This window comes from Leptonychotes weddellii, chromosome 12 (genome assembly GCF_054177405.1).
Source record: "Leptonychotes weddellii isolate Sample4059 chromosome 12, ASM5417740v2, whole genome shotgun sequence".
NCBI classification, from domain to species: domain Eukaryota; kingdom Metazoa; phylum Chordata; class Mammalia; order Carnivora; family Phocidae; genus Leptonychotes; species Leptonychotes weddellii.
The window spans coordinates 90,087,743-90,103,097 of NC_138380.1; the positions used below are offsets into that span (position 1 = coordinate 90,087,743).

General features: G+C 49.4%; 1 protein-coding gene across 1 annotated transcript in view; it reads left to right on the forward strand.

The window, feature by feature from the left end:
* The window catches only part of DDC (dopa decarboxylase), a 60,142-nt gene that overhangs the window by 22,983 nt on the left and 21,804 nt on the right, over positions 1 to 15,355 (forward strand). Inside the window, exons 3-6 of the mRNA XM_081799717.1 lie at positions 30 to 143; positions 2,412 to 2,531; positions 8,402 to 8,536; positions 9,220 to 9,363. Of these exons, the coding sequence (XP_081655843.1) occupies positions 30 to 143; positions 2,412 to 2,531; positions 8,402 to 8,536; positions 9,220 to 9,363 (513 nt within the window). The remainder of the gene's footprint in view (positions 1 to 29; positions 144 to 2,411; positions 2,532 to 8,401; positions 8,537 to 9,219; positions 9,364 to 15,355) is intronic.

Sequence of the window (15,355 nt, forward strand, 5' to 3'; positions counted from 1 at the left end):
CTCCCTCACACCCCAATGTCTCCACACAGGTGACCCATTGGCACAACCCCTACTTCTTCGCCTACTTCCCCACGGCCAACTCGTACCCAGCCCTGCTTGCAGACATACTGTGTGGGGCCATCGGCTGCATCGGCTTCTCCTGGGTGAGCTCGGGGTGACCCTGGGGGATCCTGGCAATGGTGGGAGATGCTGCTGTGGGGACAGGGCTCCTGTGCCCACAGGACCTGAGCAGGTGGTGGTGGCACCTGTGGGAAGGGAGAAGGACTCAGCCTTGGAGAGAGTGCCTCGTAAGGGAACTTGGAATTCCGGGAGATAGAAGGAGAGAAAGTCTCCTTTCTGGAAAAGAGCCCAGTTCTGCGTAGCAGCACTTCTTCTTTTTAGAGGTACTCAGTATGAATTAAAATCACAGCCAAGGCCCTGGAGTTTCTGCAGCCCACGCCTGGGCATCTGCATTCCTCCCGAGCATTCCAGAGGATTTCTACATACTCTGCAGCTGCCTGGGGCTCATTCCATCTGTCTGCAGCCTGGAGAGGCCCCCGCCCATCACCCGCATGGAGTGATGCGGGGCAGGCGGCTCTGGAAATGGGGCCAACTCCTGCCCCCCATGCCAGACGTCCTGGCGGCACCTCATCTGGGGATAAAATACCAGAGGAGCGACCAGGCTTGGCTCCTCTGTGTGGCTCCCTGCTCCCAGGCCCAGTGCTACTGGAGGGATTCCCTCCTCCCTAAATGCAGAACACTCAGAAGTAGAGCGATGGCCTGCCAACAGCATCGGGGATCCCAGGGCCTCCTGGGTCCAAAGTGCCACCTGGCTCGTGCCTTGGAGCTGAGTGGACGCATGGGTGCTGACTCGTGCTGCCCAAGGACCCAAGGCAGGTGAAGGAGGTGTCGGTTTATGAATGCTTAGTGCCGAGCAGCGGGACCCAGCATCTCCCAGCGCCCCCCAACCTGCCTCTCTTGCTCTTTAGACCGAGACTTCCATCTGTCTGTCTGTCTGTCCGGAGTTGCTGGGAGACGGAGTCAGCCTCCCAGGAAGGGTTGGGGGGGGTCATTCCAGGCTCCCTGCCGTGGCTCTCTGAGCTGCTCTCTGCCAGGTGCCGAGAGCAGCATGAACACGGACAGGGTGGCCTCGGTCACCTCCTCCCTTTGTCTTTGCTGAGCACCCCTTTCTGAAGGACACTTTCTTTCATGAGCTAGCTCGGCTAGTCCAGAGCCATCCTGTCCCTTCGGGGTGACTCGGCATCTATCCCATGATGTCTGTTCTTTCTGCGGACACTCTGATTTCTCTGGAGCCTGGGAGGGCTGCCTCCCTGCCCCTCGGCTGTGCTGGCCAAGACATGGGTTCCTAATAGTGAATGCAGTTCCCACGCCTGGAGCTGGTCTTGGCTAGGATGGGGTAGGACCCTCCCCCAGGGCAGACTAGCAGGCAGAACATTCTGCTCGTTCTTACCAGCCATGCATCATGGGCTGGTATGCACCCTTGGGTGGGGACCAAGCCAACCTGTCCTCGCCCCTGTGCGATGACAGAGGAGCGTCCAAGATTGCAGAGCACCATCTCGAGCCCATAAAAGGCGAGGTCAACGACCTGCCCCGGGGGCTCCCAGGGGATTCGGGCCACCTGGAACCCACCTCCCGGACTGCGTCCAGTCTCACTGCTGCTCTCACTTGTGACTATATAGGAGAATCCACCAGTGTGTCTTTCTAGATCCTTCTGTATATACACAGATGTGGCTAGATGGGGCTGCATGTGGTGCTGGTGGAGCGCAGCCCAGTGCACTGGGGTCATTCTGGGCTGTGCCTTCCATCCCGGCCATTCTCCCACGAGTCCTGCTCAAAGGGCACAGGTCTGAAACTCCTTTCAGCTCATTTCAGGCGTTTGAACAGCCTCTGGGGCTGGGAGATTTTAATCTGAGGTTCAGTGGAAGAGTAAACCCTCCTGCTGCTCCCCAAGTCCTGCAAGACCCGGCCCTTGTTTTGACACCAGCCTCTAGAGATGGGGGATGGGGAGGTCACCGTCCCTCCTGGGGCAGATCTGGGATCTGGGGATTGTGGTTCCCTCAGTTCTTCGAGGGCGAGAAAGAAGAGAGATGGCGTGTGTGCTAAGCATTCCGCACAGCACGTGCCCAGAGTGGCCCCCCCCTATTGCTTCAGAGCTTCCAGAGCGAGGGGTCCTGTGGCTGTGCCCACTCGGTGGGTAAGAGGGGAGTGGGGGGAGGACAAGTCTCAGCTGATGCTTCTCCCTGGGACCCCTGGGTGGGAGAGCATGCCATCACATTAACGCTACCCAGGGATGGGCCTTTTGCAAATGTTTAAGCCTTTGTATGAAACTGATGCTGAGATCCTAAGTGACAGAGCGTACCCGTCCATGACAAGCCAGCAGGTGGCTGATTCCGGGCTTCCCTCCCTGCTAGGCCGCGAGTCCGGCGTGCACAGAGCTGGAGACCGTGATGATGGACTGGCTGGGGAAGATGCTGAAGCTGCCAGAGGCATTTTTGGCAGGGCAAGTGGGAGAAGGGGGCGGAGTGATCCAGGTAAGCAGCAGGGGAGGGGTGTTCAGCTTCCCAGGATGCTGAGGGTGACGTCCCAGGGCCATAGTGGCAGGTGGGAAAAAAAGAGGTGCTTGAGCTTCCTGTGTGTCCTTCTGGGGAACAAGCAGTCAGGAAGCCTCTGGATCTGGATTTGGGTCCTGGCGCTCTCTGTCCCTCCCTCCCCCAGGCTCCATAGATCAAAGTGGCGCCTGAGCACTTTGCAGGCATTAATTCGTTTAATTCTACAAAAGACTAGGAATTAGGGGCCATTTTAACACCATTTGACAGGCAAGGGCACTGAGGTGCAGAGCCGTGGGGTGACTGGCCCACCAGCCCCCCCCCGCCCAGCCCCCTGATGGTAAGTTCTAGAGCTGGGCTCTGAGCCTACCTCTGTCTGACTGCAGAGCCGTGACTGCCACCACCCTGATCACTGTCCTTCGAGCAGGGAGCGCAACTGTGACAGAGTCCTTCCACAGCTTCTAGAAAGTTCTATGTCAATGAGAACCAAGGTCACTTGACGTTGCTGCCTTTTCTACGCACCGTGTCATTCATTCTCTTCTTTGGATGTGTGTTGTTGACAGCAATGATGTCCCAGGCATTGTCAGGGGCAAGTCAGGCACCAGGGATAGTCCCCTCCCCCTGGGAGCCTCCGGACAAATGCACCAAGGAAATGTGGGCTTTGTGCTCTTTCTATTTCCCAGCATGCACGATGGGCTCTGTTGAACCCACCACCCTCCTTGACATCATTTTTCTGGTGTCAAGTATATGACATTGAAATTGGGAAAGCACCATTGAATTTAAAGGCTCCGGGACTCAGTTAAAGCAACTGTTAATCTGCCCATGGGCCAGTGAAAGTGCTGAGGCCCGGATTGTGTGCCATCACCTGTCTGGTGTGGCCAAAGTCAAGTAGGAAGCAAGCCCCCACTGCCCGGTGCTGGCCTGCTGCTCACCCAGACCAGGGCTTCTGACTTCCGTGTGTCCGTTTTCTGTTGCTGTTGCTGCAAATTTTGGTGGCTTAAAACAGCACAAACCTGGGGCACCTGGGTGGCTCAGTCGTTAAGCCTCTGCCTTCAGCTCAGGTCATGATCTCAGGGTCCTGGGATCGAGCCCCGCATCGGGCTCCCTGCTCAGCTGGGAGCCTGCTTCTCCCTCTGCCTCTGCCCCTCCCCCCTGCTTGTGCTCTCTCTCTGTCTTTCTCTGACAAATAAATAAATAAAATCAGAAAAACAAACAAACAGCACAAACCTATCATCTTACAATTCTGTAGCTCAGGCATCTGACACCCGGGAAGCTCCAGGCGAGCATCTTGCCTTGCCTTTTCTAGTTTCTGGAAGCTTCCCACAGTGCTGGGCCATGGCCCCTTCTCCATCTCCAAAGCCCACAGCGTTCCATCTCTCTGACCCCTCTTTCTCAGTCACGTCTCCCTCTGACTACAGATGAGGAAGGTTCTCCACTTTCAGGAGCCCCCTCAAATAATCCAAGATAATCCTGTGTCATGGCTCTTAATCACATCGGCAAGATCCCTGTCTCCACGTAAACACTCACAGCTTTGGGATTAAGACCTGGACATCTTTGGGAGGCCTTATTTGGCCAACTGCACGCACTTTGCGTCAGAGTCACGGAGGGAGTCCTAGACCCGACCCCTCAAGCTTGGACTCGACAGGTCTTGGCTCAGGAAGGGGCATTCCTGGGCCCAGCTCAGGTCACTCCGAAGAGCCACGTGCTGGGACTGCTGGCTGACTTCTTTGCGGCCAACAGGCCACCGTGGCCAGGCTCGGAGCCCTTCCCTCTGTCCTCTCCTGCCTTCCCGTCTCTGGTTCTCGAAACTTCCATCCTCCGACACTGATTCTGAGCAGGTTTCAGTTTGAGGCCGTGAGCCAGCCTTAAACGTGAACACAGTAGAACAAGGATTTCCTCACAAGGGCAAACTATTTCAGCTCCCCGGACCCAGGGCGAGGCTGTCATGTACCTGCTGGCCTCAGGGAGGGAGGCTGCGTCCCTCCCCTGCTCCTCACCTTGGAAGAGGTTGGCGGCTCTGCAAACTCCAGAACAGCCGACCTGGTTCTCCAGAGGCCACCACGGCGGTCCCTCCTCTAAGGAAGGGCAGAGTCCGGGTACTGATAGAAGAGCAGGCAGCCGCAGCAGGGCAGAAGGAGAGCAGAGTTTCGGGGAGGGGACTTTGGCTTTGAATCCTACTTGACTCAGTTCCAGGTCTGGGGAGAGCTCACACTCCCGGCCACCTGGATGCTGGCAGCAGACTTTACTTTTCCTTTGTAATTCCACACAGTGTGCCCAGATCCACTTTTCTCATCTGTCCCATTCACTCTGAGCGCCCCCCACCCCCTTCCGCCCCCCTGTTGGGTGAGCCCTATTAATCCAGACTCAGCTCCTTCTTCCCCGCCCTGGGGAAGTCTTGCTTCTGCTGCACCTATCACTGTGGGCCGCCTTCCCAAAAGCCCTTTGTGGGTTTTCCAGGACCTTCCATTTTCCACAAGGCGGCCACCTCTCCTGTCATTTCCAGCTTTCTTAGGTTATTTTCCTTTTTTGGTCATTTTCTCCTCTCTGTTTTGGAGGGAATTGCTCATCGTTGTCTCCACACCAGTTTCCATTTTCCACATTGCCCGTTTATCCCTTCAAGATCCACGTTGGTTCTGCTATTCCTCTTTACAAAAGTGTCGTCCCCTTTTCATTCATGAAAACCAGACCCATGGGGCTCCTGGGGGCATCAGTCGGTTAAGTGTCTGCCTTCAGCTCCGGTCATGATCCCAGGGTCCTGGGATGGAGCCCCGAAACGGGCTCCCTGCTCAACAGGGAGTCTGCTTCTCCCTCTCCTGTTCCCCCTGCTTGTGCTCTCGCGCTCTCTGACAAAAAAAAAAAAAAAAAAAAAGATAGAGAAAAGCAGAACTTGACAGTAAAAATGGAAAAGATACAGGACTGTTTTGGGGGCAGACTTCTGGTATTATTTCAGTCCTTGCATGTGTGTGTGTGTGTGTGTGTGTGTATACAAGATTGGGATAATACAATATTTTCTGGATGGTATTTTACCCACTATTTTGTTGGGAGCATTTCCCATCCTTTGAGGATATTATTACATTATTTTCTACGATGCATCACAGTTTATGTAAATAATACATGACATACATTGTATCAGATTTTCCCCTTTATAAATAACATCTCAGAGGATACCATTTAGGGCAAGTGCAACGATCTTCTAAGGAAATTATCGCCTTCCTGCTGAGGCTCTCTGAATTAAGACCATATCCACTGTTCATGCTCCACAAAAAGTCAAAAAAAAAAAAAAAACCCACAAAAATAAAAAGAGTGTTTCTGGGTCATTGGATCTTACGACTAAAACAATTTCGCATTCGGCTCTTTTCAGTCGGCCGAGATGATTCTTCTAATTTGATGCTTCTCAAAAATCTTACAAATACCCCATAATCTCAGGCATGCCCTTTATACCAACAGTAACTTTTTACTGAATGCCCTCTCTGGGCTAGGCTTATTCCTAGTGCTTCATGCGATCCTCTTTCAACCTGCAAATAGTTATGAGGGTTGACTGCATTATCAATGACTTTCCTCATCACTGAGGAACCTGGAGCCAAGAAAGGGAGCGTATCGTGCCCAAGAGCGCAAGCTAACTAGAGGCAAGGCAAGGACGAATTCCACCAGCTCATCTGTGACTCTTGGTTTGGGTTAGAGTATCCAGAGGTTCATCTTGCAATTATCCTTACTTTAAAGACAATCCCATTTTGCAGAGGCACCGGCCGCCCCAGCATCAGTTGGGAATCATCCTGGCCTCTCTTGGCCCCTGGGGTCAAATCCTCCTTCGAGCCCAGGTCCCTCCGTGTTGCTGTATGAGCGCATGCAACCGTGTCTGTCTGCAGCAGGAAGCCCACCCTGCCCAGCTGACGAGGCTGATTGTCTGCAGTCTGTGAGACCCAGACAGCACCACGGCCTGGTGACCGCCGCGGGGCCAGAGCTGTGGAGGGACGCTGCGCCCCTCCAGGCCATAGTCCCAGCTTCTAGATGTCAGCATGGTGACAGGCAACAGAGTCAAATGGCAAGTCATCCTCTGAGCTGGACAAACCGGGCCGGAAAATGGTCTCTTAATTGGGTTTGAAAGCTCTTGTGGAAGAAAAGCCAATTGCTCGCCGTGTGTGTGGTAACCCTTGAAACACCCAGAGGAGGAAAGGGCGGTTCTGGCCCCTGAGTCACTTGTCACCAGCATTTCCTTCTGCTTCGTAGCCGGCTTGCCATGGCAACCTTTGTTCCTGCTGCAGTAAAGCTAAGATGTCATTACACAGCCTCAGTTCCAGAACAGACCCCCTGCTCCTCTCTCCCGGGCAAAGCTCAGCTCAGCTTTCCACAAAGGGCCGGAAATCTGCCTGAATCTGACTTCAGGGCCGGAGCCTGTGGGCTGCCCGGGAGCCCCTGAGCTCTGGAGACTCCACTGAGGATTTCATTCTTTCGTTGGGCATTGTATGGGTTCAATCACTTTTGGCTGCGTGAAGGAGGGGAGCTTTGTCTCAGCACATGGACAGAGCGGAGAGGCAAACCCCATAATGAATTAGCACGGCAATTCAAAGCCTTTCCTTAGCAAGTGGTTCAGGGGAGAACAGATCTTTGGGGGTCAAGGCCGCAGGCAGAGGGTGGGAGGTAGGGAGGGGGCTGCAATCCCACATGGGTGCTGGGGACCGAACAAGGCAGATGATCCCAGCACTCAGAAGCTGTGTCTTTCGGGAAGCTTCTCCTGGTTCTCTTCCGATGAGAAGGAATGAGCCAGCGGATCCAGGACACACACACTGTGGGGCACAGGAGGAAGCCCAGGCCACTGGAGTGGGAGGTCCAGTGCCTGCCCTCAGGGAGCTTGGATTCCCTGTGATGGCCCATTTAGCCTTGCCAGCCCTGTTTCTTCATTTTGCTGTATGAGCGCAGGCAACCGTGTCTGTTCACGGCAGGAAGCCCACCCTTCCCAGCGGACAAGGCTGATCGCAACAATCTGTGAGGCCCCAGACAGCCCCGCACGGTCACCAAGCCCACGTCCAGAACCTTTGTTCTAATACCACTTCTACAGTGATTGCTCAAGACAAGATGGCCTGAAGAAGTGCAAAACCCACCTCACAGGCCAAATTAAGAAGATCGTATCGTGTATACTTGAGTCCATGCATTTGAGCTACAAAACTCCCGAGTCAATGTATTTATGTTCAAACTTCACCCTCCTCCCTGTAGGATATGTGTTGGCTTAGAAGAATGAGTAAAAACATCGAAATGGTAAAACAGAAGAGGAAATCAGGATCGCTGAAGGGAAAGGAAGATGAAATGTTAACGGGGGAGGTTGATCTAATGATTTTCTTGTATATTTCTCTGCAAAAACCCTAAAATCTTACAAATCTCTCATACTCGACCAAAATCTACCTTCTTTTATTTTTTTCCTTTCTAATGTTAATACTGTCCCGCTCCTGGGTTTCTTCTAGGATTTACTTAAGATGCAGTGATCGTGAGCAGTGGTGATCATGAGCAGTGGGAAGGGGGGCATGGCCATACATGTGGGGACCCCCCCCCGCCTGGAAGGCAGCTGGGACTCCCTGCTATCCCTGCCACTTGCTAGCTGCTCACCTGGACCAAGTTAGTCCCTCTCTTGCTGGGCATCCATTTCCCACCTGATGATGACAGAATTAAAAAACACGGTTATTTCGCAAATTACAGGGGCAGGCATAGTGAGGCGGAATCCGCTTCCTACGCGCAGGGCAATCAGCTTTGCAGCTTCAGATTCCTCTTTTAAGAAAAATAGGGACGCTAATGCCTCCCAACAGTTTCAACATTGATTCCTTTGCTGCCCCTCGAAGCTCATCGCGACCTTTTCTTCGATCCAGGGAAGTGCCAGCGAGGCCACTCTGGTGGCTTTGCTGGCCGCTCGGACCAAGGTGGTGCGCCGCCTCCAGGCTGCCTCCCCGGGGCTGACGCAGGGCGCCATCATGGAAAAGCTAGTGGCCTACTCATCGGATCAAGTGAGTGCAAAGCCCCACTGAGCCTCTAAGATCTGAATCTTTGTTTTGTGTCCAATCCAATCCAAACAAAACCATGCGGCATTTCAGACATTTCCACAGCCGTGCTTGGACATGGGTGTTTGATATTCTGTCAGTGTGCATGTGAGTTCATGCAGGTCCAGGGGGGTGACCGGCCAGGGTCACAGTGGGGAGCGCCTGGGGAGCTTGGAATCCTGCACCTCCTGTTGCCCATTGGGAGCCACAGTGGGATCCAGACCCCAGGACAGAGTCGAAGAGGAGACAGTGATGGTGGGAGCCACAGGGCAGAGAGGGGCACCTTCAGTAAGAGCTGGCCTTCCTGGGAGGCCCCGAGCCACAATGGATCCACCATCCCACAATGGTGCCGTGTCCTTGGCTCCTTTTCTCCAGAAACCATGTGCTGAGCGTGGCCCCCAAGCGGCCCAAGGCCCCATGGTGAGAGGAGCCCCCAGATAAGAACCTGGGTGTGCTCACTCTGCTCACTGCTTGCTCACTAATCTGAAAAGCGAGATTCCACAGAACCCGAGACAACACCGGGAATGAGGTACAGGGGGGACGCAGAGGGCCTGCAGCACGGGGAGCTCTCTGCAGAGCCGGGGGCTCACGGCCACTGCACACGGCACGCACATGCATGCAAGAATCTAACTCCGATGTCTTCCTTCCAGGCGCACTCCTCGGTGGAAAGAGCCGGATTAATCGGAGGAGTGAAAATAAAAGCCATCCCTTCGGATGGCAAGTTTGCCATGCATGCTTCTGCCCTGCAGGAGGCCCTGGAGAGAGACAAAGCGGAGGGCCTGATTCCTTTCTTCGTAAGTCAACCAGGCATGTTGGGTATGGGCCCCTGGGAGTCTCCGAGCCCTGCCTGCTTGCCGTGCTGGTCACAGGCTATGCGGTCCTTGTGTGGCCATGTGGCCACTCCTTGAGGGAGGCTGGAGCAACACTCCATTTAATTTTCCCTCCGCCTGCCTAATCCCAGAAAGAAGGAAACAGGGCACCCAGCCCGGAGGATCCTGATAAGCCAAGAAGTCTTATTTCTGCTCCTGTTAAAAGTGACACCAGGTGATCATCCCTTGACTGCCCTCTGTGCCAATGTAGATGCTCTGTCATGAGGAATGGATGATGGACCAGTGAACCAAATTAAAAATAAAACCCAGAAGGCCTCACCGCCTAGATCAGTATTCTTAGCAGATACCAAGATGCGTCATTTGCAAGAGATGTGTTGCAAGCAATTATCGGTAAAATATCTAACTAGACAAATAGCACCAGGTTTCTGCCCATCTTGTGCACAAATGGGCATTTTCCAGTGGGGAGGAAATACTTGGTGTTGCAACTAGAGCAGTTAGACATGGGAGTTGTCACACCCCATGAGGCCACTGTGGGATGCAATGTCGTGTGTCATGACAATTAACAGTGATCTTGGCACTAGCCTCATGGTGTTCAACCTGGCTGCACACCAGACATACCTGGGGAGTGTTGAAAATATATTGATGCCCAGGCCCTGCCCCAGTTACTTTTACCAGAATTTCTGGAGAGGGAGCCAGGCCTTAGAAGCTCTTCATAGCCGGGGCGCCTGGGTGGTTCCGTGGGTTAAGCGTCCGACTCTTGATTTTGGCTCAAGTCATGATCTCAGGGTCCTAGGATCGAGCCCGGAATTGGGCTCCGCACTGGGTGTGGAGTCTGCTTGAGATTCCCTCTCCCTCTGCCCTGCCCTCCCCCAAATAAAAAAATAAATAAATCTTAAAAAGAAACGGAAGCTTTACATAACAATTTCAAGATGCTCATGTGCCTCCTGAACAGTCCTCGGTGTCTGAGCGTTTCCTAGCTGTTAGAGCAATCTAGGTTTGGTAGACTTTTATGGGCTGCGTGTTACTCATGCCCACTATTTTTTTAATTTAAGGTTTAATCTTCGAGACAAGCTTTTTTTTTCTCCAAAGAAATTGTTCCTATCAATGCAAATGAACTACCCCTCATTGAAAATCTAACTTGTGACTGGGGAAGGCATGGAGGGTATGGTTTGATACAAAATTTGATCCTGATTTATGGAGTTCCCAGAGGGAATCCAGATCATCTATACCAATAATTACACTGTAGAGGGATGAAGAAGATTCAGATGTAGCTCGTGGGAGGAGCTGATGGCCAAGGCAGGTGTCTGCCTGTGATCAAGGCTGGCCCAGAGGTCATCTGAGTCACCCTGTCCTGCTTCATTTCTGTGTGCTGCATGACACCCATATTTATTTGTGTATTTGTTTGCTGCCTCCTTCTTCCCACCGTACTGCAAACTATGTGAAGGGAGGGTCCGTGTAATCAACGCGTTATCCCAGCTCCTGGAACCTGCCCCTGACACTTAGCAGACGCTCAATAAATATTTGTCAAAGATTTGGAAGGGAGATCATTCTTGTTAGAAAGACTACCTTTAAAATTCCCACATACAATTTCAGGATAGTTTGAAAGGACTCTATTTAAACGAGGTAAATATTTTTGAAGCTGTACCAGCAATCTTCTAAGACTCATTAGAATATCCCGCCTAAGGAAAAATAAATATATTAAGACCCACTCTTGCAGATTTGAAGAACGAAAGCAATGGAATAGACCACATAAAATGATGAGAAGATTTCATTTCATAAAACCTACAAAACTCATGGGACACCTGGGTGGCTCAGTAGGTTACGTGTCTGCCTTTGGCTCAGGTCATAATCCTAGGGTCCTGGGATCGAGTCCTGAGTTGGTCTCCTTGCTCAGCGGAGAGTCTCCTTCTCCCTCTCCCTCTGCCTGCCACTCCCCCTGCTTGTGCGTGCTTGCTCTCTGACAAATAAATAAAATCTTTAAAAAAAAAACAAAAAACCACAAAACTCATAAACAAAATAAAAAGACAAATGTTGGCAGGAAATAGAATGTATATTATAAAGTAAATCTTAGAGGAGGCTCACATCTCAATAAGCAAATAGGCAACATTCCAGTGGGAAAACAGACAAAATACAAAAACAATTGGTTCCCCATTCAGTCACAGCAAAGCAAGAACACAAATCAGTTTCCATCTTCTAATAACCAAGGCCTTGCAAATCGGCTCTTGAGAGAGGCATGCGAGCATCCCAGCTGTGGGGGTAGACATACCCATGACTTCTTTTGTGGCCGGCTAGGTTTCTCTTACGTAGTTTAAGGTTTTAGTAGTCAGCCACACTCACATCTAGAATTGTCCAAACTTCCTGCAGAATGACCCATGTATCCTTGAGAGATGCTCCCTTAGTCTTCTGCTTGAACTGACGTCCCTGCAATGACGTCTGGTTTCCATTGGTTAGTCAGTGGTCCTGGGATACATTGTTTCCTTTCCTGTGTACCTTTCTGTTCTCATACTTGTATCTCCTGTAGGCAGTAGGCCCTTGTTGCTGGGTTATTGTTTTTTGTCTTTTCATCTGTTTATAAATCCAACACGACAGTTTTTCTTAATTTTCTCCATTTACCTAAGGAAATTATCGATACATTTAAAAGCATTTCTACAATCTTACTATTTGTTTTCCATCTGGTCCGCCTCTCATATGATGGTTTTTCTAGGCTTTCTTGTCTTAGACTATCAAATGTTTTATGTTATTCCATTTTCTTAATTTTTAGCTTACGAGCTTTATCTTATTTTCTTATTACACCTCCCCTCCCCTTTTGTGCTATTATTGTTATATATTTTAATTCTACGTATATTTAAAATCCCATGAGACATCGTTATTTTATATAGCCGATATTTATTTATATAAATCTCATATTTCGCTTTCTGCTGATCTTTCTTTCCTGCATTTTCTTACTTTCACCTGGGATCATTTTTTTTTTTCTGTCTGAAAAACTGTCTTGAGAATTTTGCACTTTGATACAATTGCCTCCGTTCTTGTTTTTCTGAAAATGTCTTTACTTTGCCTTCGCTTTCGAATGATATTTTTGCTGGGTCTGGAGTTCCAGGGTGGACGGTCTTTTCTTTTGGCAGATTAAATACATGAGCCCATTGCACATCGGTTGTCAGTCTCAGAGTGGCTTTTAGGCATGTAGTGTGGAAACGTTGACTTTTTCCTTCTGGTGGCTTGTAGCATTTGCTTTTTGTCTTTGTGTCTAGGCGGTTTTGGTAGGATGCAAACCAATTGTTTCTTTGTGCTGATTCTCCTTGGGTTTCATAGAACGTCCAGAATCTGTGATTTGTCATTTCTTTGGGGAAATCGTCAGTTGGGGAAGTTCTTTTTTTTTTTTTTTTTTAAGATTTATTTATTTATTTGAGAGAGAGAGAGAGAATGAGTGGAGGGAGGGGCAGAGGGAGAGGGAGAGAGAGAAACTCAAGCAGACTTCCCGCTGAGTGCGGAGCCAGACGAGGGGCTCAGTCTCACGACCCTGAGATCATGACCTGAGCCAAAACCAAGAGTCAGATGCTCAACCAAGCTACCCAGGTGCCCCTATAGCTCTCTTAAAAAAAAAAAAAACCACTGAATAGTATTCCATTGTCTGGATGTACCTATCAAAGGACGTTAAGATGCACCCATTTCTGAGTCAGGGGTTTTCCAGCACCACCAAGCAATTAACTCAGTTCTGATACTATTTACCAGGAGACAGCATTAGACCCCACAGGCGAAGGGCTCAGTCCTACAAGACTGCCCCACTTCAGTTGCCACTTGTAACTCCAGGTTGTCACGTGATCAACAGCTATAGATCAGAAATTCCAGCGAGCCCCATCCTTGGGTTTGATTACTGTGTTAGAGCAGCTCACGGAACTCAGATACACATTTGACTTGCTAAATCACTGGTTTGTTATAAAAGGATATAACTCAGAAACAACCAGATGAAAGAGATGCCTGAGGCAAGGTCTGGGGAAGGGGTATGGAGCTTCCATGCCCTCTCCTGCTGCCATTCTCTCCAAATCTCCACTTGTTCACCAGCCTTGAAGCTCTCCAAACCCCCTTTGGGGTTTTTATGGAGGCTTCACTACACAAGCACAATTGATTGAATCGTTGGTCACTGGTGATTGAACTCAATCATCAGCCCCCTCCCCTCCCTGGAGGTCAGGGGTAGGGCTTAATAGTTCCAATACTCTAATAACAGGATTAGTTCTCTTGGCAGCTAGCCAGCATCCATGGGCAACGGAGCAGCTTTTCAAAAGTCACCTCATTAACATGACAGAAGATACCTTTGTGGCCTTCAGTGCTTAGGAAATTCCAAGGGTTTTAGGAGCTCTGTGTCAGAAATGAAGGCAAAGACCAAATATGTATTTCTCCTTATAAATCACAGTATCGCAGACATCTTGGTTGTTTCTAAGTTGTGGCAATTATTTAAAAAGTGCTATGAACACTCATGTGCAGATTTTTGTGTGGACATAACTTTTCACTTTGTTTGGGTAAATAAACAGGAACACATGTAATTGCTAGATCATATGGCAAGAGAGAGTTTAGTGTTATGAGAAACTGCCAGGTTCTCTTTCAAAGCAGTGGTACCATTTTGCATTTCTAAGAGCTATGAATCACAGAGTTCCTGTTTTCCCACATCTTCACCAGCATTTGGTGTTGTCAGTGTTTTTGATTTTAGCCTTTCAAATGGATGTATGGTGGTATCTAAATGTTGCTTTCATTTGAGATCCCCTAATGATGTATGCTGTTGAAGGCGTTGTCATAGGCTTATTTGACATTTGGATATCTTCTTTGGTGAGCTTCAGACCTTTTGCCCATGTTTTAGTTGGATTGTGTATTCTATTACTGTTGGGTTTGGGGACTTCTTTTTATAATTTTAGATATCAGTCCTTTATCAAGAGTCGCATTTTGCAAATATATTCTCTCAGCGGGTAACTTTTCATTCTCTGAAATGTCTTTCATAGAGCAGGAGTTTTTAATTTTACTCAAGTCCATCTTATCAATTTTGTTCATTCATGGATCATGCCTTTGGTGTTGTAGCTACAAACTCATCCCCGCACCCAAGAGGATATAGATTTTCTCTTGTGTTATCTTTTAGGAGTTTTATAGTTTTACATTTAACATTTAGGTCTGTGATCCACTTTGAGCTAATTGTTGTGAAGGGTGTAAGGTCTGTGTCCAGATTCAGTTTTTTGTTTTTTGTTGTTTTTTTTCATATGTGAATGTCCAGTTGATCCAGCACCATTTGCTAATGGTAATGATACTGGTAAGAGGGAGAAGGATGTATTATTTATTATTTACTATTATTTATTATCCCTTTTGCCCATTTATGTGCTCCTTCATTAGAATGTATGACATCGTTTACATTAGAATTTATATTTTAATTAAAGTTAAATATGTACGCAACTTCATAATCAATTAGTTCTGTGTGTCTTATAACCGCAATACTGAAAAACAAGGGTCTACTGAAAGATCTGGTCGTCCTCACCAAGATGTCTCCTTACCAAAGTCAAAGCTCTAATGTCTCTTAGTGTTTTTTTCCCTTCATCTTTTTTTTTTAAAGATTTTATTTATTTATTTGAGAGAGAGAGTGAGAGACAGAGAGCATGAGAGGGGGGAGGGTCAGAGGGAGAAGCAGACTCCCTGCTGAGCAGGGAGCCCGATGTGGGACTCGATCCCGGGACTCCAGGATCATGACCTGAGCCGAAGGTAGTTGCTTAACCAACTGAGCCACCCAGGTGCCCTTTCCCTTCATCTTTGAGATGGAAATCCAAATGTATGTATTAAGTAATACAATGATGTAGAGAGTTTTAGGGATGGGGGGGGAGATCGAATTTCATCTCTTCTTTCCGTATTATTTTACAAAGTGTAAACTTTTGTGGTCTTCCCTCAGGAATCCTTAGAAAATAAATTTTATGGTCTTTAAGTATTT